This window comes from Pristis pectinata, chromosome 3, assembly GCF_009764475.1.
Source record: "Pristis pectinata isolate sPriPec2 chromosome 3, sPriPec2.1.pri, whole genome shotgun sequence".
NCBI lineage: Eukaryota > Metazoa > Chordata > Chondrichthyes > Rhinopristiformes > Pristidae > Pristis > Pristis pectinata.
Genome location: NC_067407.1, coordinates 142,322,671 through 142,348,343, shown reverse-complemented (window position 1 = coordinate 142,348,343; position 25,673 = coordinate 142,322,671). Strand labels below are relative to the sequence as shown.

The window sequence follows — 25,673 nt, the reverse complement described above, 5'->3', positions numbered from 1 at the left end:
TTTGCTCTCCAGTTCACTTGTCCCATCTCTAATACCTCTCTCTCCTTTCTTGATCTCTCCATCTCCATCTAAGGAGATTCCTTATCCACTGACATCTCCTACAAACTCAGTGACGTCCACAGCTACCTTGATTACAGCGCCTCCAACCTTGTCTCTTGCAAGGGCGTTATCCGTTGCTCTCAATTCTCCGCCTCCACTGCATCTGCTCCCATGATGAGGCTTTCAACTTCAGAAAATCCGTGATGTCCAATTTCTTTACTAACAGTGGCTTCCCTCTACTGTGGTTGAGAAAGCTGGCACCCACACACCTGCCATTTCCCTACCTCTGCTCTCACCCCCACCGCTCCCAGACCCAACAGGGATCGGGTCCCCCTTGTCGTCACATTTCATCCCACCAGCCCACGTATCCAGTATGTCATTCTCCGCCACTTCTGCCATCTCCAATGGGACCCCACCACCAAGAATATCTTCCCCTCCCCTCCCCTTACTGCTTTTTGCATAGACCGAGCTCTGAATGACTCTCTATGTAACTCCTCCTTCCCCACCCATCTCGCTCCCACTCCGGGAACCTTCCCTCTATTTCTCACAATGTCATTGAATTAACATCTCCTACATGAATAATAGGATGACTGTGGCGTCTCAGTAGGTCAATCGCATTTGCAGATGTGAAAATCAATGAAAAGTTTTGGTTAATATTTTCTAGACAGCTGATCAGCTCAAACAGAGTAAATTCTCAGCCAAGCCTCTTTGTTGTGCTAAATGAGAGAGAGAGATAGCTGCAAGTAATTGTTAAAGTGACATCATTTCAGGGAACATGTTATCCAACTTAATTTGGAGTTCTTGTGTTTATACTATTTTATTTGTGATGTTTGGTCGGGTTTCATAAAGTGTTTAAAAGAGTTCTGAATTGTGCTGCTCTGTGAACCTATCTGATTATTCCCACTCAACGATTTCAGACCCACATCAGGAACAAATAACTAGCTGGAGGAGAGGCTATCTTCAATGAGACTTCCCAAAGTGCATCACTTGAAAATGTTCAGGATTAAACTCCACCTGCCATTTCCCCGCCATCGTACACAGACCAATAATGTTCTGGCTATTTGAGAGCGGCTGTTTTGCGTTACAAGCGCAGAGGTTTTGATGAGTGAGGCTTCATTGAAGAGGTTGTAGTGGTAGTTGGACTCACTGAAGATATCCAGGAGGCAGAGAGTGTTATAGATAGGAGTCTCAGGGAGGTGGTCACACGGCAGGTTCAGTCAGATAAATGGGTGACGGTAGTTGGGGCAGGCAGGTTTTGCAGGAATTTTCAGTGGCTGTTCCACTCTCTAACAAGTAGACCGAATGGTCATAATGGAGCAGGGAAAGTGGTCCTTCCGCCCAACTTGTCCATGCCGACTAATATGCCCAAACCAAGCTAGTTCCATTTGCCAGCATTTGGCCTTTTAAAACTTTACAATCCACGTACTTGTTCAACTGTCTTTTAAAAGTTGTTATTGTACCTGCTGAACTACATCCTCTGGCAGCTGATTGCATGCAGACACCGCCCTTTGTGTAAAAGAAGCCCCTCAGTCTTCTCTTAAATCTTTCCCTCTCAGCTTAAACCTTCCCCCTCTGGTTCTTGAATCCCCAACTTTGGGAAAAGACTGAGTGCATTCGGCCTACCTATGCCCCTCATGATTTTATACACCTCTATAAGATCACCTCTCAGTCGAAGGTATGAAGTTCTACTCTGACCAACCTCTCCCTATAACTCAGTCCCTCAAGTGCCGGCAACATCATTGAAAATGGTTTCTGCACTCTTTCTAGTTTACGAACACATTTCCGAAAGCAGGGCAACCAAACCTGAACACAATACGCCACATGTGGCCTCACCAGCGTCCTGTACAACTGCAACATGACCGACCAATTTTTGTGTTCTGTGCCCTGACTGATGAAGGCCAGCGTGTCAAACGCCTTCTTCACCACCCTGTCTACCTGTGACTCCACTTTCATTGAACCATGTACTTGCACTCGAAGTTCTCTCTGCTCTGCAACACACCCCAGTACCCTGCTGTTCACAGCACACTGTAAAGGTATGACTTTTAATCTCACCCTCTGCCTCCTTTGACTACACCAATTTGTATCCAATTAGCCAAATTGCGCTGAATCCCAATGGCTCTAACCTTTTGGAGCATGGTCCCATTTAGAACCTTGTCAAGGGCCAAATTAAAGTCTAGTTTAACTGCACCACCCTCATCGACACACAGTCACCTGCTTGTAAAATTTACACAAATTAGTCAGACCTGAATTCCCACTACCAAGGCCATGCTGACTCTCCCTTATCAATCCTTGCCTCTCCAAATGCAGGTCACCGCTGCCAATGGAATATTTCCCAATAAATTCCTTTCCACTGACTGTGGACTCTCAGCCTCTGATCTCTTGGATCAACAAACATATGATCGACATGAACTTCGCTCAGCGCCGCCGCTCCAGTTCAGAAAACCCTGCTGTGGACCCACGTCCCATTTGTGAGCTCCTCTGTAGACCCCACTGTGTTGACACTGTAAAAGGAAGCTGTTGATTCCTGCACTGGCTCTGGAGACGTTTGTGAGTATTCCTAAAATCACTGTCGTTTGCCCGAGTTCAGAAGATGACCGAATATTCCCCCATAGACCATCTTCAGTGTGCCGGGATCTGCCCCTCTGCCTGTAGACCACTGACTCCGTATTGGGACCACCTCTGAAGACTCCTCCCTTTGTGCTGAGATCTCCCCTGTACTGGGTCACCCACTGTGGACCCTCTCCCAGTGACGGAAGCTCCTTTGCCCGTTCTGCTGCTGTTCCCCGTTGTTCTGCCCGCTAAGCTCTTTTCACATTTCCCGGTTACAGCCGCTCTATGCCTCCCTCTGCCGGTCTTGGCAGTGGGTGAATCTCGTTGTCCAGTGTGGGCTCCTGCTGTGCAGTGAAGCGGTTGGGGTTTCATGGAGCCTTCCCGGGACACACGGTGAGGTGATTGGCCGGGGCGATTGAATTTGAAGGAAGTGGGGTTGAGTCAGTTAAAGTGTGACAGCCCCCATCAAACGCGGGGCGCGTCCTCGGAAAATGTCACTCTTATTCAGGGAGTGGCCAGAATTAGTTTCATTCCGGATTGAGAGCGCTGAGCAACACCTCTGGACCGCTCTCCAAACAGCCGCGCACTCTCCAGGAAATCGAACTCCTCACGGGTAAGTTGTTAATATTTGTATTCGTTTCGGAGAAATATACTGAGTATTCCCAAACTTTGTCCGAGATTTGAAATTGACGGGTTATATGTGACCAACCATGTAGACCCTCTCTCTGTGCTGGCTGCTCCCCTGTGGTACTCTCTGCCAGTTCTGGAGCCTCTCCTGTAGACCACTCTGCAGCTTCTGGAGCTCCCTTGCCTTTCTGTCTTTGTCACCCGTTGTCTGCAGCCCGGGGGCCCGGACTCCCTCATTTCTGCGAAACCATGACCTAGCTCCACTTCGCTTCGTGCCGCCGATCCAAGTTCTGGGAACCGCATTCGGGACACCGCTCAGGGAGGTGGTCACACGGCAGGTTCAGTCAGATACGTGGGTGACGGCAGTCGGGGCAGGCAGGTTATGCAGGAGTCTCCTGGGGCTGTTCCGCTCTCCAACAAGTAGACCGAATGGTCGTAATGGGGGCACGGAAAGAGGTCCTTCGGCACAACTAGTCCATGCCAACCAAGATTCCCAATCCAAGCTAGTTCCATTTGCCAGCATTTGGCCTTTTAAAACTTTCCAAGCCACCTACCTGTCCAACTGTCATTTAAAAGTTATTATTGTACCTGCTGAACTGCATCCTCCGGCAGCTGATTGCATACAGACACCACCCTTTGTGTAAAAAAAAACTTGCCCCTCAATGTCCTCTTAAATCTTTCCCTCTCAGCTTAAAGCTTTGCCCTCTGACACTTTAATCCCCAACTTTGGGAAACCGGCTGTGTGCATTCACCCTATCTATGCCCCTCATGATTTTATACACCTGCGTAATATCACCTCTCAGTCTAAGGAATAAAGTCCTAGTCTGCCCAACCTCTCCCTATTACTCAGTCCCTCAAGTACCGGCAACATCATTGTAAATCCTTTCTGCACTCTTTACAGTTTACTGACGCATTTCCGATTGCAGGGTGACCAAACCTGAATACAGTTCTCCAAGTGTGGCCTCACCAGCGTCCTGTACAACTGCAACATGACCAACCATTTTTTATGCTCACTGTTCTGACTGATGAAGGCCCGTATGCCAAAAGCCTTCTTCACCACGCTGTCAACCTGTGACTCCACTTTCAGTGAACCTTATACTTGCACACCAAGGTCCCTCTGTTTTACAACAGTCCCCAGTGCCCTGCTGTTCACAGCAGATTGCAAAGGTAGGACTTTCACTCTCACCCTCTGCCTCCTTTGACTACGCCAACTTGGATACAATTAGCCAAATTGCTCTGAATCCCAATGGCTCTAAGCTTTTGGACGAGGCTCCCATGTAGGAACTGGTCAAAGTCCAAATTAAAGTCTAATTTAACTGCACCACCCTCATCGACACACAGCCACCTGCTTGTAAATTCACTCAAACTAGTCAGACATGACCTCCGACTACTAAAGGCTTGCTGACTCTCCCTTATCAATCCTTGCCGTTCCAAATGCGGCTTACTGCTGACATCGGAATATTTTCCAAAAAATTGTTTTCCACTGACTGTGGACTCTCAGCCTCTGATCTCTTGGATCAACAAACATGTGATCCAGATGAACTTCGCTCAGCGCCTCCACTCCAGTTCCGGAAACCCTGCTGTGGACCCAGTCCCAGTTGTGAGCTTCTCTGCAGACACCACTGTGTTGACAATGTCAAAGGAAGCTGTTGATTCCCGCACTGGTTTTTGGAGAAGTTTGTGAGTATTCCCCAAATGACTGTCGTTTGCCCGAGTTCGGAAAATGACCGAATATCCATTATAGACCATCTCAGTGTGCTGGGATCCGCCCCTCTGCCTGTAGACCGCTGAATTCGTGCCGGGGCCACCTCTGTAGATACCTCCCTCTGTGCCGAGATCTCCCCTGTACTGGGTCGCCCACTGTGGACCCTCTCCCAGTGACGGAAGCTCTCTTGCCGCTTCTGTGCTCTTCCCCGTTGTTCTGCCCGCTGAGCTCGTTTCACTTTTCTCTGTTACAGCCGCTGTCTGTCTCCCTCTGGCGGTCTTGGCAGTGGGTGAATCTCGTTGTCCAGTGTGGGCTCCTGCTGTGCAGTGAAGGGGTTGGGGTGTCATGGAGCCCTGCCGGGACACGGTGAGGTGATTGGTCGGGGTGATTGAATTTGAAGGCAGTGGGGTTGAGTCAGCTGGAGTGTGACATCCCACATTCTTATTCAGGGGGTGCCTAGAATTCGTTTCATTCCGGATTGAGAGCACGAAGCAACACCTCTGGACCGGTCTCTAAACAGCCGCGCACTCTCCGGAAAATCGAAGACCTCGCGGGAAAGTTGTTAATATTTGTATTAGCTTCGGAGAAATATACTGAGTATTCCCAAACTTTGTCCGAGATTTGAAATTGACGGGTTATATGTGACCAACCATGTAGACCCTCTCTCTGTGCTGGCTGCTCCCCTGTGGTACTCTCTGCCCGTTATGGAGCCTCTGCTGTAGACCACTCTGCAGCTTCTGGAGCTCCCTTGCCTTTCTGTCTTTGTCATCCGTTGTCTGCAGCCCGGGGGCCCGGACTCCCTCATTTCTGCGAAACCATGACCTAGCTCCACTTCGCTTCGGGCCGCCGATCCCGGTTCTGGGAAGCGCATTCGGGACACCGCTCAGGCAGGTTCAGTCAGATAAGTGGGTGACGGCAGTCGGGGCAGGCAGGTTATGCAGGAGTCTCCTGGGGCTGTTCCGCTCTCCAACAAGTAGACCGAATGGTCATAATGGGGCACGGAAAGAGGTCCTTCGGCCCAACTAGTACAAGCCGACCAATATGCCCAATCAAAGCTAGTTCCATTTGCCAGCATTTGGCCTTTTAAAGCTGTCCAATCCACGTACCTGTCCAACTGTCATTTACAAGTTATTATTGTACCTGCTGAACTACATCCTCTGGCAGATGACTGCATGCAGACACCACCCTTTGTGTAAAAAAAAACTTGCCTCGCAATGTCCTCTTAAATCTTTCCCTCTCAGCTTAAAGCTTTGCCCTCGGTACTTTAATCCCCAACTTTGGGAATCGGCTTTGTGCATTCACCCTATCTATGCCCCTCATGATTTTATACACCTGCATAATATCACCTCTCAGTCTAAGGAATAAAGTCCTAGTCTGCCCAACCTCTCCCTATTACTCAGTCCCTCAAGTGGCGGCAACATCATGTAAATCCTTTCTGCACTCTTTCCAGTTTACTAACACCTTTCCGATTGCAGGGTGACCAAACCTGAACACAATACACTGATTGTGGCCTCACCAGCGTCCTGTACAACTGCAACATGCCCGACCAATTTTTTGCTCAGTGTCCTGACTGATTGTATTTTGGAGGGTCGTGGCTGTCACGTGACAGCACTGCACCTCCCTGGTCGGAAGACACACCTCTGCCAATCAAGGTTTGGCCCCGCCCCACACATCAGTACACCCCTGACCATTGGCCTGTATAAATTACCTGGGCTGGACCCCCAAGCGCTGCAGCAGTATAAAGAGTGCCACATGTGCTCGGCTCTCTCTCGTTGTCTCCGAGGGATTCACCCTGCTTTGCTCCAGGCCGAGTACTGTGAAACGGCGCTGGAGAAATCATTGGTGAAGTGTGCATCGTAAAGGGTTGGGAGCATCTTAGTTAATATCCCTGGTAGCATAGCGACCTGTCTGCACTGAGTCAAGTGGTGACGAGTGTTTTTCCTTGCTTGTCTGTACCCAGTTCGTTGTGTGTGTGTGTGCGCGCGCGCGTGCATTTTAGCCCCGTTGCGATTTTCCCATGCTCACTATCAATTGTGAGCATGTGTTCTATTCCCCATTACCCTTTCCCTGCCTTTGTCTTTTGCAAATAAATCATTTATCTCTAAGACTGTGTTCAGATTCCTCAGCTTTTGAGACCCTGAATCTGGTTCACAACACTGATGAAGGCCAGCGTGCCAAACGCCTTCTTCACCACCCTGTATTACTGTGACTCCACTTTCAGGGAACTATGTACTTGCACTCCAAGGGCCCTCTTTCCTAGAACAGTCCCCGGTACCCTGCCGTTCATAGCTTACTGTAAAGGTATGACTTTAAATCTCACACTCTACCTCCTTTGACTGCGCCAACTTTGAATCCAATTAGCCACGGCATGGTAATGTAGCAGTTAGCGTAACGCTATTACAGCGCCAGCGACCCGGGCTCCATTTCCGCCGCTGTCTGTAAGTAGTTTGTACGTTCTCCCCGTGTCTGCGTGGGTTTCCTCCGGGTGCTCCGGTTTCCTCCCACATTCCAAAGACGTCCGGGTTAGGAAGTTGTGGGCATACTATGTTGGCGCCAGAATCGTGGCAACACTTGCGGGCTGCCCCCAGAACACTCTACGCAAAAGATGCATTTCACTGTGCGTTTCGATGTACATGTGACTGATAAAGAAATCTTATCCTAAGTTGCACCGAATCCCAATGACTCTAAGCTTTTCGACCAGGCTCCCATGTAGGACCTTGTCAAAGGCCAAATTAAAGTCTCGTTTACTGCACCACCCTCATCGACACAATCACCTCCTTGTAAAATTCACTCTAATTAGTCAGATATGACTTCCCACTACCAAGGCCATGCTGACTCTCGCTTATCAATCCTTGCCTCTCCAAATGAAGGTTACTTCTGCCATCGGAATTATTCCCAATAAATTCCTTTCCACTGACTTTGGACTCTCAGCCTCTGATCTCCTGGACCAAAACACATATAATCTAGATTCACCTCGATCAGTGCCTCCGCTCCCAGTTCCGGAAACCCTGCTGTGGACCCCCCTTCCAGCTGTGAGCGCTTGTGTAGACCCCACAGTGTTGACTGTCAAAAAAGCTGTTGATCCCTGCACTGGTTCTGGAGACGTTTGTGACTATTCCCAAAACGACTGTCGTTCACCGAAGTTCAGAAAATGACCGAGTATCCCAGATAGACCACCTTCAGTGTGCTGGGATCCGCCCCTCTGCCTGTAGACCCCTAACTCCGTGCCGGTACCTCCTCCGTAGACTCCTCCCTCTGTGCTGAGATCTCTCCTGTACTGTGTCGCCCACTGTGGACCCTCTCCCAGTGACGGAAGCTCTCTAGTTGCTTCTGTTGCTGTTCCCCGTTGTTCTGCCCGCTGAGCTCATTTCACTTTTCTCAGTGGAGCCGATCTCTGCCTCCTTCTGCTGGTCTGGGCCCCGAGCTTATTTTATGTTTGGGCCGTTGGTGAATCTCGTTGTCCAGTGTGGACTCCTGTTGTACAGTGAAGTGGTTCAGGTTTCATGGATCCCACCCGGTACACAAGGAGCTGATTGGTCGGGGTGATTGAATTTGAGGGAAGTGGGGTTGAGTCAGTTGGAGTGTGACATCCCCCATCAAACACTGGGCGTGTCCTGGGGTAATTACACTCTAATTCAGGGAGTGCCCAGAATCAATTTCATTCCGGATAGCGAGCGCTGAACGACACCTCTGGACAGCTCTCTAAACAGCCGTGACACACTCCGAAAAATCGAACTCTCAGAAGAAGTCGTTAATATTTCTATTAGTTTCGGAGACATATACTAAGTATTCCTAAACTTTGTACGAGATTTAAGTTTGACGGGACATATGTGACCAACCATGTAGACCCTCTCTCTGTGCTGGTTGCTCCCCTGTGGTACTCTCTGCCAGTTCTGGGGCCACCCCTGGAGACCGCTCTGCCGCTTCTGGAGCCCCCTTGCCTTTCTGTCTTTGTCTCCCTTTGTCTGCAGCCCGGGGGCCCGGACTCCCTCATGTGCGCGAAATCATGACCTAGTTCAACTTCGCTTCGAGCCGCCGCTGCCGGTTCCGGGAACCGCACTCGGGCCACCATTGCCAGTTGTGGGAGCTCCCCGTGGTCCCCTCTGTGGTGACACTTTCCAAGTCCTCCCAAGTAAGCTGTTGGCATCTGCGTTAGATTGAGAAAATGGAACGTGGAGCAGTGCAGCACAGGAACAGCAGGTCAGCAGTCCCCTTTGCGCATGGTGAACGAGAAGGACAATCGGGAGATTAAAACAAGAGCATTGAAAACACTGAGACACATCAGCCAATTACAAAACGGTAAAGTACAGCAGAGCGCCCATTTCGGAGCGGCCATTGTGAGAGCGGCCAGTGTCTGAGTATAAGTGCTGAGGCTTTGGCTTGTGAGGCTCCTGCGAGAGGAGGCTGTTCAGAGGTAGAGGTAAGGTCTCTCTAAATCTATTTTTCATACTTAGTGTAGTTGAGGTGGTAGTTAGAGCAGTGGTAGGCTAGTATGTTCCCTCTGCATGATGAGGGAGCATCCAATGTTCCTGGTGCCTAGAGCTGTGGGGAAGTGCAACCGGCTGCAGTTCCTGGCTTAAGGTACTGCAGTAGGATGCACTCAGGATCATCTGGGACACTGAGAGCATCAGTCATAGGAGGTTTAACGAGTTGGTCACACCTGAGGTGCAGGCAGCAGGAAGCTGGGTGACAATGTGGAAAGGCAAGGGGATTAAGCGGACAGTTCATGGTTACCCGTGACCATTCCCTTCACTAACAGGTATACCTGCCTGGAACCTGTTGGGGCGATGATCTCACAGGGGGTAGCAGTCAGGTGAAGTCTGTGGCACTGTGCCTGGCTCCGAGGCTGAGTGGTATTGGGTGCGGTCAGACTGAGCGATAGTGACAGGAGAGTTTGCCAGCTGGGTGCAGACAGGAGATTCTGTGGCTGCAGAAGAGACAACAGGCTGGTGTGTTTCCTCCTTGGTGGCCGGGTCAAGGATGTCTCTGAGCAGTTGTAGAACATTCTCAATGGGGAAGGCAAACAACCAGAGGTTGTTGTGCACATTGGTACAAACGACATGGGTAGGAAATGGGATGAGGTCCTGCAGAGTGAGCATAGGATTTGAAGAAAGAAGATAAAGATCAGGATGTTCAGGGTAATGATCTTTGGATTACTCCCAGTGCCATGTACCAGTGAGGGCAGGAATAGAAATATTGGCCAGAAGAATGAGTTGTTGAGGATTTGGTACAGGTGGCAGAGATTCGGGTTCTTGCATCGGTGGGATCTCTTCTGCAGCAGAGTTGACCCGTATAAGGAATATGAGTTGCACCTGAACTAGAGGGGGACCAACATCCTGGCAGGAAGCTTTGCCAGTGCCACTTGGGCAGGGACAGAGGTATGGGTAAGAGAAGAGAGAGAGTTGCCTTTTGATGACAGAGAACATAATAACAGTGCTGAAAGAGGATATTCCAGTGGGATCATCCGATGAGTCCATATTGTAAGACTTTGGAAACAAGGAGAGCACGGTTACTTTGATGGGACTGTCTCAGAGGCCACCAGTAGTCAGCCTGAATTAGAGGAGCAGATGTATAGGGAGATTGCAGATAGTTATAAGAAAAATAAGGAAACATTAGTGGGAGACTTTGACTTCCCCAACATTGACAGGGACACCGATAGTGCAAAGGGCTTGGACGGGGTGGAGTTTGTTAAATGTGTCCAGGAAAGTTTCCAACATCAATATACAGAGGGCCATATTAGAGTGGGAACAATACTGGACCTCTTCATAGGGAACAAGATAAGAGAAATGACTGAAGTGTCAGTTGAGGAGCACTTTGTATCCAGTGACCATACTTCCATTCGTTTTAAAAAAGGTGAACGGCAAGGCTGCAGGTTTAGGGAAACCTGAATGTCAAGAGATTTTGAGGGTTTAGTCAGAAAAAGTGAAGAGGTGGTAACGGTAGTAGGACTCACTGAGGAGATACAGGAGACAGAGAGTGATACAGATGGGAGTCTCAGGGAGGTGGTCACACAGCAGGTTCAGTCAGATGAATGGTTGACAGCAGTCAGGTCAGGCAGCTTCTGCAGGAGTCTCCTGTGGCTGTTCCAATCTCCAACAAGTAGACCAAATGATCATAAAGCAGCACGGAAAGAGGTCCTTCGGCCCAACTAGTCCATGCCGACCAATATGCCCAATCCAAGCTATTTCCATTTGCCAACGTTTCGCCTTTCAAAACTTTCCAATCCACATACCTGTCAAACTGTCTTTTAAAAGTTGTTATTGTATCTGCTAAGCTACATCCTCTGGCAGCTGATTGCATGCAGACACCATCCTTTGTATGGAAAAAAAGCTTGCTCCTCAATTTCCTCTTAAATCTTTCCCTCTCAGTTTAAACCTTTGCCCTCCGGTTCTTGAATCCCCAACGTTGGGAAAGACTGAGTGCATTTACCCTATCTATGCCCCTCATGATTTTAAACACCTCTATCTAATCACTCAGTGTCGGGAATAAAGTCCGGGTCCATTAGACCTCTCCCTATAACTCAGTCCCTCAATTTTCGGCAATATCATTGTAAATCCTTTCTGCACTCTTTCCAGTGTACTAACACCTTTCCGATAGCAGGGTGACCAAACCTGAACACAATACTCCATGTGCGCCCTCACCAGCAGCATGTACAACTGCAACATGACCGACAAATTTTATGCTCAATGTCCTGACTGAAGGCCAGCGTGCAAAAGCCTTCCCAAAGTTTGTCCCAGGTTTGAAACTAATGTGTTATCTGCGACCAACGCTGTAGACACTCTCATTTTGCTCGGACCTCCCCGAAAGACTCCTCTGCCAGTGTCTGCTCCCCTTCTGGGAGCTCTTTTGTGGGTTCTGCCTTTGTCCCCCGTCGTTCTGCACCACCAGTGACCAGGATTCCCTTGGATCAGCAAAATTACCATCTAGATGAAAGGTGCTTAATAACATAGAAGACATAAGGTGGTGATAGGGCCGTACGGTATTGTAGCGGTTAGAGTAACGCTATTACAGCGCCAGCGACCCGGGTTCAATTCCTGCCGCTGCCTGTAAGGAGTTTGTACGTTCTCCCCGTGTCTGCGTGGGTTTCCTACGGGTGCTCCGGTTTCCCCTCACATTCCAAAGACGTACGGGTTAGGAGCTGTGGGCATGCTATGTTGTCGCGGGAAGAGTGGCGACACTTTGCAGGCTGCTCCCAACACATTCTCTGTAACGCAGAAAGACGTTAATTTACTGCAGGTTTCAATGTAGACGAGACTAATAAATAGAAATATCTTATCTTATTTTTTTTTAAAAATGGAACATATTCTGCCTGGAGGTCGGTGACCAGTGGTATTCCGCAGGGATCTGTTCTGGGACCACTGCTCTTTGTGATTTTTATAAATGACTTGGATGAGGATGTGGAAGGGTGGGTTATTAAGTTTGCTGATGCTGTGGTTTAAAACAGGATATTGATAGAATGCTGATCTGGGCTGAGAAGTGGCAGATGGCATTCAACCCGGATAAGTGTGAAGTGACACACTTCGGGAGATCAGATTTGAAGGCAGAATACAAGGTTAAGAGCAGGACTCTTCGCAGTGTGGAAGACCAGAGGGATATTGGGGTCCACATCCATAGATCCCACAAGGTTGCCACGTAGTTCGATAGGGTTGTTAAGAAGGCGAATGGAGTGTTGGCCTTCATTAGTGGGGGTATTGAAGAAGAAGGCAGCATACATAAGGTAAAAACAGCAAGGATCAGATAGGGCTCATGAAGAATATAGAGTAGCAAGGAAGGAACTTAAGAAAAGGCTGAGGAGAGCAAGAAGATATGAAAAGGCTTTGGCGAGTAGGGTTAAGGAGAATCCCAAGGCTTTTTTTCTCGTACGTGAAGAGCAGAAGGATGACCAGAGCAAAAGGTAGGTCCGATTAGAGACAAAGGTGGGAAAATGTGCCTGGAAGCTGTGGAAGTGGGTGAGGTTCTCAATGAATACTTCTCTTCAGTGTTCACCAAGGAGAGGGGACTTGATGACACTGAGGACGGTGTTGGTAAGGTTAATGTTCTAGAGCATGTAGCTATCAAGAGAGAGGATGTGCTGGAGCTGCCAGAAAATATTAAGACAGATAAGTCCCCGGGGTCTGATGGAATATTCCCCAGGCTGCTTCGCGAGGTGAGGGAGGAGATTGCTGAACTGTTGGCTAGGATCTTTGAGTCCTCAATGTCCACGGGAATGGTACTGGAGGATTGGAGGGTGGCAAATGTACCCTTATTCAAGAAAGGTAGTAGGGATAGTCCAGGGAATTACAGACCAGTGAGCCTTACGTCTGTGGTGGGCAAGCTGTTGGAAAGGATTCTAAGAGATTGGATCTATCAGCATTTCAAAAATCATGGACTGATTAGGGACAGCCAGAATGGCTTCATGAAGGGAAGATCATGTCTCACAAGCTTGCTAGGATACTGAGGAAGTGACCAGGAAGATTGATGAGCGTAGTGTAGTAGATGTGATCTACATGGATTTTAGTGAGGCGTTTGACAAGGTTCTGCATGGTAGGCATCTTCAGAAGGTCAGAGGGCATGGGATCCGGGGAGGCTTGGCCGTGTGGATTCAGAATTGGCTTGCTTGCAGAAAGCAGAGGGTTGTGGTGAAGGGAGTGCATTCGGATTGGAGGGCTGTGACTAGTGGTGTCCCACAAGGATCGGTTCAGGGACCTCTACTTTTCGTGATATTTATTAATGACTTGGATGAGGGGGTGGAAGGGTGGGTTAACACGTTTGCAGACGACACAAAGGTCGGTGGTGTTCTGCAGTGTGAAGGGCTGTCGAAGCTTGCAGAGGTATATTGAAAGGAAGCAGAGCTGAGCTGAGAAGTAGCAGATGGAGTTCAATCCTGAGAAATGTGAGGTGGTACACTTTGGAAGGACAAGCTCCAAGGCGGAGTACAAGGTTAATGGTAAGATTCTGGGTCATGTGGAGGAACAGAGGGATCTGGGGGTTCATTTTGTCACAAACCAGCAACAAAAGAAACACACTGAGCATGATTCAGTGTTAAAAATTATTTTATTAATCACTACTTATGATAATACGTAAAATAAAAGTAAAAATGTTAGTATGTTAGAATTCAAAAATGTTAAACCTCGAACGTTAACCCCAAAACTAAACTCGTCGTGTGTGTGTGTGACAAAGTCCAAAACTCCCAGTTCCGGAATGGTTCTTAAAGTTCAGTTCCGCAAGCCATAAGGTGAAACATGAGCAAGGGCTTCTTCAACAACCACCGTTGTCTGAAGATAAGATGTAGATGTAGAAAAACATAGAGAGAGTACATACGAAATCCAAATGTTCCACGATGGGACCCAAATGACACTCCAGTGTTTACTCGGTAGTGACTTCCTCACCCCGAAAAGCATCCGAACCGTGGTCGTCCACACACAAATACCTGTTTCCTTCTACAGGTCAGCAACAAAGTGAACTCCACCGGATTACTTCCAACTTCCATACATGGATTTCAGTGGCAAACACAGTTATTGTTTCTCATCCATCGATAGAGAAAACAAGCAGGCTGGTGTCTCTCTCCCTTCTCTCTCTCTCTCCTTCTTCTTCTTCTGACTTCTTCAACAACGTCATTACGTCCTTTATCTTCTATTGACGTAAGCACGCCCCACACACACATACACACACACTCTCTATCTTAAAGGGACTTTCACTGAGTCCATAACAATATCCACAGGTCACTGAAAGTTGCCTCGCAGGTGGATAGGGTAGTTAAGAAAGCTTATGGGATGCTATCTTTCATAAATCATGGGATCGTGTTTAAAAGCCGCGAGGTAGTGATGCGGCTGTACAAAACTTTGGTTCGACCACACTTGGAGTACTGTGTACAGTTCTGGTCTCCTCATTATAGGAAAGATATGGAAGCGTTGGAAAGGGTGCAGAGGAGATTTACCAGGATACTGCCTGGATTAGAGAGTATGGATTATGAGGAGAGACTAAGGGAGCTAGGGCTTTACTCATTGGAGGGAAGGAGGATGAGGGGGACATGATAGAGGTATACAAATTATTATGAGGAATAGATAGAGTGGACAGCCAGCGCCTCTTTCCCAGGGCAGCAATGCTCAATACAAGAGGACATGGCTTTAAAGTAATGGGTGGGAAGTTCAAGGGAGATATCAGAGGGAGGTTTTTCACCCAGAGAGTGGTTGGGGCGTGGAATGTGCTGCCTGGGGTGGTGGTGGATGCAGGTACACTGATCAATTTCAAGAGATTGTTAGATAAGCATATGGAGGTATTTAAATTAGGCAATATATGGGAGGAAGTGGTTAGATAGGCATGGTTTAAAGGGAGGCACAACATGGTGGGCCGAAGGGCCTGTATTGTGCTGTACTGTTCTGTGGTTCTATTGAGTTCAAGAGCCGCGAGGTGATGTTGCAGCTTAATAGAAATCTGGTCAGACCACACTTGGAGTGTTGTGTTCAGTTCTGGTCGCCTCATTGTAGGAAGGAGGTGGAAGCTTTAGAGAGGTTGCAGAGGAGATTTACCAGGATGATGCCCGTATTGGAGAGCATGTCTTATGATGATGGTTGAGCGAGCTAGGGCTTTTCTCTTTGGAGAGGAGGATGAGAGGTGACTAGATAGAAATGTACAAGATGATAAGAGGCATAGATCGAGTGGATAGTCAGACTTTTTTCTTGTGCGACAATGGCTAACACGAGGGGGCATAATTTTAATGTGACTGGAGGAAGGTATAAGGGGGCTGTCAGGGGTAAGTTTTATTTCCACAGTGCTGGTTGCGTGGAAAGCGTTGCCTCCTGTGCTTGTGGGGGCAGATACATTAGGGACATTTAAGAGACTCTTAGACACATGATTGATGGAAAACTAGGGGGCTGTTTTGTGTGGGGGTGAAGGGCTAGACAGATCTTAGAGCAGGATAAAATGTCGGCATAACATTGTGGGCCGAAAGGCCTGTACTGTGCTCTAGTGTTCTATGTTCTATGATCTGGGCCTTTCTGCAAACAGCGGTGAAAATCTCCAGGAAATTAAACCCTGGGTAAGTTGCTTATATCTGCAAAGTTGTTTAGTACCGGAGGACATGCACTAAAAGTGAGAGGGGGGGAAGTTTAAAGGAGATGTATGGTGCAAGTGTTGTTTTAGAGTGGTGGGTGCCTGGAACAGGCTGCCAGGGGTGGTGATGCAAGCAGAAGCGATCGTGGCGTTTCAGAGACTTTATGACAGACACCTGGATATACAGGGAATGTTTCATTCCGGATTGAGAGCGCTGAGCAACACTTCTGGACCGTTCTCTAAACAGCGGCGCCACTCACCAGGCAATTGAACTCCAAGATAAGGTTGTTTTTGCACCAGTTTTGAAGACATTTACTGAGTTTTCCCAACGTTTGTCCCAGGTTTGAAACTAACGTGTTATCTGCGACCAACCCTGGAGACACTCTCCTTGTGCTCGGACCTCCCTTACAGACTCCTCTGCCAATTTCTGCTCCTCTTCTGGGAGCTTTTCAGTGGGTTCTGTCTTTGTCCCCCGTCGTTCTACGCAACTAGTGGCCAGAATTCCTTTGAATCTGCAAACGTATGATCTAGATTCACTTCGATCAGGGCGGCCGCTCCTGTTCCGGAAACGCAGCTGAGATCACCTGTCCCAGTTGTGAGCTCCTTTTGTAGACCCCACTGTGTTGATATGTCAAAGGAAGCTGTTGATTCCTGTACTGGTTCTGGAGAAGTGTTTGTGCATTCCTAAAATGATTGTCGTTTGCCCGAGCTGAAAAAATAACCGCATCTCCCCTACATACTACCCTCAGAGAACTGGGATCCGCCCCTCTACCTGTAGACAGGGACCTCTTCTGTATAATCCTCCCTCTGTGCCGAGATCTGTCCTGTACTGGGTCGCCCACTGTGGACCTTCTCCCAGTGACGGAAGCTCCTTGCCCGTTCTGTTGCTGTTCCCCGCTGTTCTGCCCGCTGAGCTCGTTTCACTTCTCTCAGTACAGCCGCTCTGTGCCTCCCTCTGCTGGTGTGAGCAGTGGGTGAATCTCCTCGTGTGTGGGCTCCTGCTGTGCAGTGTTGGGGTTTCATTGGGCCCTCCAGGGACACACGGTGAGTTGATTGGTCGGGGTGATTGAATTTGAAGAAAGTTCGGTTGAGTCAGTTGGCGTGTGACAGCCCCCATCAAACACGGGGCGTGTCCAGGGATAATTTCTCTCTTATTCAGGGAGTGCCCAGAGTTAGTTTCATTCCGGATTGAGAGCGCTCAGTAACACATCTACACCGCTTTCTAAACAGCCGGGACACACTCCGGGAAATCGAACTCCTCACGGGGAAGTTGTTAATATTTGTATTAGTTTCGGAGAAATATACTGAGTATTCCCAAACGTTGTCAGAGATATAAAAATTGACGGGATACATGTGACCAACCATGAAGACCCTCTCTCTGTGCTGGCTGCTCCCCTGTGGTACTCTCTGCCAGTTCTGGGGCCTCTCCTGTAGACCCCTCTTGCCGCTTCTGGAGCTCCCTTGCCTTTCTGTCTTTGTCGTCCGTTGTCTGCAGCCCGGGGTCGCGGACTCCATGTGCGAAATCATGACCTAGTTCCCCTTCGATTCGGGCCGCCAGTCTTGGTTCCGAGAACCCCACTCGGGTCACTATTGCCAGTTGTGGGAGCTCCCCGTAGTCCCCTCTGTGGTGACACTGTCCAAGTCCTCCCAAGTAAGCTGTTGGTATCTGTGTTAGATTGAGAAGATAGAACGTGGAGCAGTGCAGCACGGGAACAGCAGGTCAGCAGTTTCTTTGAGCAAGGTTCACGAGAAGGACAACCCGGAGATTAAAACTGGAGCATTGAAAATACTGAGGCACATCAGCCAATTACAAGACGGTAAAGTACAGCAGAGTGCCCATTTTGGAGCTGTCAGTGTCTGAGTGTAAGTGCTGAGGTTTTGGCTTGTGAGGATCCTGCCAGAGGAGGCAGAGCAGAGGCAGAGGTAAGGTCTCTCTAAATCTATTTTTCACACTTAGTGCAGTTGAGGTGGCAGTTAGAGCAGTGGTAGGCTGGTATGTTCCTTCTGCATGATGAGGGAGCATCCAGTGCTCCTGGTGCCTATAGCTGTGGGGAAGTGCAATTGGCTGCAGTTCCTGGCTTAAGGAACTGGAGTAGGATGCACTCAGAATCAGTTGGGACACTGAGAGCATCAGTCATAAGAGGTTTGGCGAGTTGGTCACACCTGAGCTGCTGGAAGCTGGGTGACCACCAGGAGAGGAAAGGGAATTAAGCAGACAGTTCAGGGTTTCCCGTGACCATTCCCCTCACTAACAGGTATACCTCCTTGGAAACTGTTGGGACGATGATCTCAGAGGGGGTAGCAGCTACAGTCAGGTCTGTGGCTCTGTGCCCAGCTACGAGGCTGAGCGGGAATTGGTGCAGTCAGACAGAGCGATAGTAATAGGAGAGTTTGCTAGCTGGGTGCAGACAGGAGATTCTATGGCTGCAGAACAGATAACAGGTTGGGTGTTTCCTCCTGGGTGCCAGGGTCATGGATGTCTCTGAGCAGTTGTAGAACATTCTGCAGGGGGAAGGCAAACAACCAGAGGTTGTTGTACACATTGGTACAAACGACATGGGTAGGAAATGGGATGAGGTCCTGCAGAGTGAGCATAGGAATTTAAGAAATAAAATAAAACTCAGGATGAAGGGTAATGATCTCTAGCTAATCCCAGTACCACGTACCAGTGAGGACAGGAATAGAAATATAGGACAAATGAATGAGTAGCTGAGGGCCTGGTGCAGGTGGCAGAGATTCGGGTTCTTGCATCGTTGGGATCTTTTCTGGAGCAGAGGTTACCTGTATTAGGCATATGGGTTGCACCTGAACTGGGGGGGGGGGCAATATCCTGGCAGGAAGCTTTACCAGTGCCACTTGGGCAAGGTACAGAGGCTACAGGCATGACAGAGGTGCAGGTAAGAGAAGAGAGATAGTTGCCTTTTGTTGACAGAGGACATAATAACAGTGCTTAGAGAGGATATTCCGGTGGGATCATCCGATGAGTCCATATTGTAAGACCTTGGAAACAAGGAGAACATGGTCACTTTAGTGGGACTGTCTCAGAGGCCACCAGTAGTCAGCCTGAATTAGAGGAGCAGATATGTAGGGAAACATTAGTGGGTGTTACTTCCCCAACATTAACTGGGACACGGTTAGAACAAAGGGCTTGGACGGGGTGGAGTTTGTTAAATGTGCACAAGAAAGTTTCCTAAATCAATATATAGAAGGTCCGAACAGAGTGGGCACAAAACTGGACCTCCACCTGGAGAACAAGATAGGACAAGTGACTGATGTGTCAGTTGAGGAGCACTTTGTGTCCAGTGACCATACTTCCATTTATTTTAAAATATGTATGGCAAAATATATTTATGGTCTACACGGTTAGGTATTAAATTGGGGCAGGGCCAATTATGTGGGCATTAAGCGGGATCTTGCAGAGGTCGATTGGGTGAGACTGTTGACTGGTAAGGTGACAATGGCAAGTGGGAGACTTTTCAAAGTGTGATATCAAGGACCAGCATGTTCTTGCTTGGGTGAAGGGCAAGGCTGACAGGTTTAGGAAACCCTGGCTGACAAGAGATATCGGGGGTTTGGTCAGGAAACAGGAAGCATGCATTGGGTTTAGGCAATTGGAAATAGGTGAATCCTTCGATGACTATAAGATGTGTAGGAGAAAACTTAAGAGGGAAATCAGGATGGCAAAAAGAGGTTATGAGATGGATCTGGCAGGCAGGGTTAAATAAAATCCCAAGATATTCTATGAATTTAGTAAATGCAAATGGGTGGTTAGGGAGAGAGTAGATCCCCCTTAAAGATCAGCATGGCCATCTATGTGTGGAGCCACAGGAGGTGGGTGCGATTCAAATGAATATTTCTCCTCAATTTTTACTGTGGAGAAATGATGGATGCAAAAGAAGTGAGGGAACCGAGTGATATCTTGGACCACATATAAATTACCGTGGGGGTGGGGGGGGTGGTGGGGGCGGTAATCGACGTCTAAAATGTATGAGGTGGATAGATCCCCAGGTCCTCACAGAGTACAACAGACCTTGTGGGAAGCTAGGGATATAATTGTGGAGGCCCTTGCAGAGATAGTTGCTTCACCTTTAGCCACAGGTGAGGTTTCGTAATACTGGAGGGTGGTTGATGTTGTACCGTTATCTAAGGGAACTAGGGAACTACATGCCGGTGAGTCTGACGTTGGTGGGTAAGTTACCGGTGGGAATTCTGAGGGACACTGTCTGCCAACCTTTGGATAAGCAAGGTCTAATTAGGGATAGTCAGCAGAGCTTTGTGCATGGGAAATCGTATCTGACAAATGTTTTAAGTTTTTTTCGAAGAGGTAACCAAGAGGAAAGATAAGGGTCGGGCAGTGGGAGTTGTCTATATGGAATTCAGCAAGGCCTTTGAGAAGGTACCTCGTAGCAGGCTGATCTGTAGGGTTGGATCGTATGAGATGCAGGGAGAGAGAGCTAATTTGATTTGCAGTTGGCTCGCTGGTAGGAAGCAGATAGTGATTGTCGATGGTTGTTTCTCGACTGGAGTCCTGTGATTAGTGATGTGCCACAGGGGTCCTGCCGGGACCTTTTCTGTTCGTTAATTATATAAACGATTTGGATGTTAATGTACAAAGCATGGTTAGTAAGTTTATGTATGATACTGCAATAAGCAGTATCGTAGATAGTGAAGAATGTTGTCAAAAATACAGGGGGATCTTGGTCAGGCAGGTAAGTGGGTTGAGGATTGGCAAGTGGTGTTCAATTTGGATAAGTGCAAAGTGTTGCGTTTGGGGAAGTCCAAACAGAGTAGGACTTTTATAATGAATGGTCAGGCCTTGGGGAGTGTTGTGAAACTTTGGGACCTAGGAGTGCATGTGCACAGTTTGCTAAAAGTCGTGTCGCAAGTTAACAGGGGAGTAAAGAAGGCATTTGTCATGCTAACATTGTCAGGATATTGAGTGTAGAACTTGCGACATTGTGTTGCAATGTACGATCGGTATGCAAGACAAGTTTTCACTGTACCTCGGTACAAGTGACAATAATAAACCAATACCAGTACCAACCCCTCCTCGTTGCACATGACCTCTGATCCAGAAAGCATCCTGGTGGACCTCCTTTGTACCCTCGTCAAACTCTCCACATCCTTCTATAATGGGGTGACCAGAACTGAACGCAATGCTCCAGATGCAGCCGAAACAAAGTTTTGTATATCTGCAGCATAACCTCCTGACTCTTGAACTCAGTGCCTCGACTAATAAAGGCAAGCATGACATGCATCTTCTTTACCACCTTTTCAACCTGTGCAGCTACTTTCAGGGAGATATGGACTTGGACACCAAGATCCCTCTGTACATCAGAACTGTTAAGGATCCTGCCACTGTCTCTTTACACTTTATCTCCCAAAGTGCAGCAGCTCACACTTTGTCAGATTAAACTCCATCTGCCATTTCTCTGCCCCTATCTGCAACTGATCGGCAACTGACCTGTATCCTTTGGCAATCTTCTGCACGATCCACAAATCCACCAATATTTGTATTGTCTGTGAATTTACTAACCCATCCATTCACATTTTCATCCAAATCTTATCACATCTTCCTACAGCTGGGTAGCCAGAAATCCACATAGTACTCCCGGTGTGGTCTCAATAACGTCTTGTGCAGCTGTAATATGACATCCCAGCTCTTGTACTCAATGCCATGACTGAGGCAAGTGCGCCAAGCGCTTACTTCACTGCCCTGTCTACCTGTGGCGCCACCTCCAGGGACCTGCCCATCACTGATTTCCTTTGCACGTATCCGACAGAAATTCCAGCTGCCCCTCCCTTGGTCCACTCTCCCAGCTGATGTGGATCCTGCTGTAATCTGAGACAGCCTTTATCACTGTCAACTACACCGCCAATGTTGCCGTCATCCACAGACACACTGAGCATGGTCCCTCCATTCTCATGTTACAGGCCTCCTATCAGAAAACCAACCCTCCACAGCCATCCTTTGATTCGGAAACGATTTTAAATCCAATTTACGAGTTCACCCTCGGTTCCTTGTGATATCTCGATTAATCACTTCCCCAAACCAATAAACTCATTTTCCTATTTCAGTGAACGATGGCTGGTGTTCTATCCAACCTGTACTACAGCGCACAAGATGCGAAGGATCTGGCGGATGCTTATCGCCGTGAAGGTGAGAAGGGTCTTCAATCTGTCATCCAGAGCAAATCCAAGCAGTTCGCCAACGTGCAGTTTCGGATTGCGGTGATGGGTGAATCCGGGGCGGGGAAATCGACCCTGATCAACGCCCTGCTCGGGTTGGATGAGGCTGAAGGAGGGGCTGCCACAACGGGCTATCAGGAGACCAGCACAGTAATAACACCTTACTCCCACCCCACCCTCCGTAACGTTCGCTATTATGACTTCCCCGGACTGAACACGCCCAGATTCCCAGTGAAAAAGTTCATGAAGGAGACCAACTTTTCCCAGTGTGATTTGGCCATCATTGTGACCGGCTCTCGGTTCACGGAGAACGACCAGTTACTGGCCAAGGCGCTGGAGAAGGCGGGTAAACCCTTCTACCTGGTGCGCTCTAAGATCGACGACACTGTCAGGGCGGAGAGCCGCAAGAAGGGTTACAACCAGGAGGAGATGTTCCTGCGTATGAGGGAACAGTGCATCTCCTCACTGAAGGCGGCAGGAATACAAGAACCACGCGTTTTCTTCTATTCCGCCTTTGACCTGGATAAGTACGACTTCCCCAAGTTAAAGGAAACCATGGTGTCCAATCTCTCGGAGGTACAAAGGAATTTATTCCTGGTGTCTCTCCCCAACACATCCGAAGCTGCGATAGACAGTAAACGCGATGCTCTGCGGCATTTCATCCAGAGTGTGGCCATCGCCTCGGGGGTTATCGGTGCAGTTCCCGTGCCGGGCTTGTCCCTGGCCTGTGACCTGGCCCTGATTGGCTCGGGTATCCTGTTCATACGGAAGGAACTGGGTCTGGACGATAGGTCTCTGGACAAACTGGCCCAGACAGTGGGGACAAGTGTGACGGTGCTGCGGAAAGATACCAAGCAGGAATGGGTGTTCGGGGAGATCACCCGGGAGCAGGTGATACTGTTGCTGCAGAGAAGCACCGCGGCGCTGGCTCTGACAGCTGCCGAGCCTTTCCTCGACTTTGTACCCATTCTGGGCTCTTTCTTTGGGGCGACAACGTCCTTTGGGGTGACTCTCGTGATGCTGACCAATTCACTGGATGTAATGATGGAAACAGCTAAAATCGTCCTGAAAAATGCCAAGGCAGCAGCTTCTGAAGCTCCTGGTAATGTCGCAGGTTACCGAGGGCCGTAGACAGGGTGGCCCCGATACCCTGTCCCCCTGGGACATTCCTGTTCACCCTTTGTCCCAAGGAATATCCCCGGTGCCCCGTCCCGAGAAAAATTCTCGTTAACCATTTGTCCAAGGATTATCCCTGTTACCTCCCCCTGTACAAAAGGTCATTCTTGTTCCAATACCCTTGGAAGTATCTCTGTTAACCCCTCCCAAGGAATATTCCTGAACCTCTGTTCCAAAGCATGTCCTTGTTATACCGTCCTGATATCCATTACACGATCTCAAAGTCTTTCTCATACCCTGTCCCTAGTTGAATTCCTGTTACCCTTCCGCCTGCCGGGATATTCCCTGTTATCCCAAGAGTCATTTATACACATTTGCTGCCTGACCCGCTGAACAGTCCCACCACTTCCAGATTTATCTCAGATTTCCAGCATCTGCAGCACTTTATTTCAAAATGCCTCACAGTTTAATTTTCATTCAGTAATCCTGATGTGGATGTTTAATGCCCTCCTTTTGTACGGATTGTCACCTGTCTTATAATCCTCTCCTCTGAACTGTTGTGTATTTCTAGCGTTTGATGATTTCAGTTTTGATTTCCAACACCTGCAACATTGCGTTTTTGTAGTTTCAATATTGTGATCCTGATGTCCGGATAAAGTGTTGGAATGTTGGTCATTCCCCATCGATCTGTGGGAAATGTCACTGGGTGCAGTGGGGGTGTGTTCACTCTGAAACACAATTGGATGGAGCTGTAATTTCTCAGCAATGGCCACCCTCGGGCTGACTGTCTTTCCCCTGGCCAGGACTGTCACTGCCTTGAAGAAGGGTCCTGACCCGAAACGTTGACCGCCTGCTTTTCTCCACAGATGCTGCCTGGCCTGCTGAGTTCCTCCAGCATCATCTTGTTTTTAGTCTAGATTCCAGCATCTGCAGACCTTTGTTTCTCTGTCACTGCCTTTCATGTAGGACAGGGTCACTGGAGGGTGACGCCATTACCTGAAACCCCACATTCAGACCATCCATATCCTACCCGTTGTTGGCCACCCCTGTCCGGTGCAAATTACTGCAGTTGGGCAACGCTTAAATCCTGCCCTCCATTCAGTGTCAGCTACCACAGTGGACCAGCATTGATCGAAGCTGAGGAACAGTAGGGTGCCCTGGTGTTTTAGTGGTGCCCAAAATTCTTCCAGAGAAGGAAGCGACTGAGGGAAACACCCAGTTTATTTTTCATCACAATTGTTATCAAAACAAGCTTTAGTTGGAACGGAACATGCTGGATGGAGCCCAGCTCAGGGCAGTATGGTTAAATATCCTGTCTACTCATGATGTGTGTGGATATCCCAGCCCTATGGTAGTTCCATGTCCCACTGCTGTGTGCATTCTTTTACTCATTTCCAGCATGTGTACCGCTGACAGTGCCAGCATTTTCTGCCTTGGACTATTGGCTCCTCCGTTCAGAGTGCAGAAGGCCAAAAGATTCCTTCCTTACGGGTAGCCAATTGGGTTTTACTGACAACCAAGAATGTTCATGATCACCCACACTGAACCTGCCTTCAATCTCAATGCATTCAGTTCACTGAATTTAAATTCCTCAGCCCTACTGGGCTAAAATGTGCAGGCACGGTCGTATAGCGGTTAGCATAACACTATCAGAACACCAGCGACACAGGTTCAATTCCGGTCACTGTCTGTGAGGCATTTGTACGTTTTCCCCGTGTCTCTGTGGGTTTCCTCCCACATTCCAAAGATGCACGAATTAGGAAGTTGTGGGCATGCTATGTTAGCGCCGGAAACTTGGCGACACCGGTGGTCTGCTCCCAGAACACTCTACGCAAAAGATGTATTTCACTGTGCTTTTCGATGTACATGTGACTAATAAAGATATATTATCTACTGTGATTTGAAAACAACCTCCTGGATTATTTTGTCCAAGTCTCGATCCAGTATGCAGACCTGGAGGTCACTGTACACACCATCTTTCATCATAGCTTAATTTAATGTTTTTTTTCTGTTAGACTTTGATGCACTTTTGAATCAAGAATAAAATTCAGCCATAAGCCAACATCTACCTTTGTCCGTTCTGCTTCTTTGTGAATAGGGATGAATTCTTTCAGCCTGCAGGAATCCACATCTCCACAACTCTGAACATAAGTTGTGCTTGGGAGGCAAGAGTCAGGTCAACAACACAGAGGCTCTACTGCACAGGATATAGGGAGAATACAGGCAAGTAACACATTACAAAGTCATCGACTGAATTGGAGCTGATGCTCTGAATACATCTTTACCATACAGGGTCTATCATTACATGATGAGATACCTCACACTGCTCGATATCTCTGTGCACCGAATACACACTCCTGGTGGGGGACTTCAGTGTCAGGAGTAATAGAAGAGCTCTGCTGAAGGACTGTGTCCA

General features: G+C 48.4%; 1 protein-coding gene across 9 annotated transcripts; it reads left to right on the top strand.

Annotated features, from left to right (window-relative positions):
• The first annotated feature begins 2,461 nt into the window (after positions 1-2,461).
• Positions 2,462-25,318, top strand: LOC127568683 (interferon-inducible GTPase 5-like). Of its 9 annotated transcripts, none has more exons than XM_052012719.1 (3): positions 2,462-2,586; positions 5,175-5,287; positions 22,031-25,311. In XM_052012719.1, exon 3 carries the CDS (start codon positions 22,037-22,039, stop codon positions 23,270-23,272), a length of 1,236 nt encoding a protein of 411 aa, XP_051868679.1. In that variant the 5' UTR covers positions 2,462-2,586; positions 5,175-5,287; positions 22,031-22,036; the 3' UTR covers positions 23,273-25,311. The 9 variants fall into 9 exon arrangements, 8 of the variants coding, with proteins under 8 accessions (XP_051868679.1, XP_051868677.1, XP_051868674.1 ...); XM_052012714.1 differs by lacking the exon at positions 2,462-2,586 and adding an exon at positions 2,619-3,202; XR_007956054.1 differs by lacking the exons at positions 2,462-2,586; positions 22,031-25,311 and adding exons at positions 3,270-4,896; positions 5,371-7,006.
• Positions 25,319-25,673: the final 355 nt, after the last annotated feature.

Bases quoted from the DNA above. Each gene is read 5' to 3' on its own strand.
- LOC127568683 (XM_052012713.1), top strand. From the start codon at position 22,037: ATGGCTGGTGTTCTATCCAACCTGTACTACAGCGCACAAGATGCGAAG.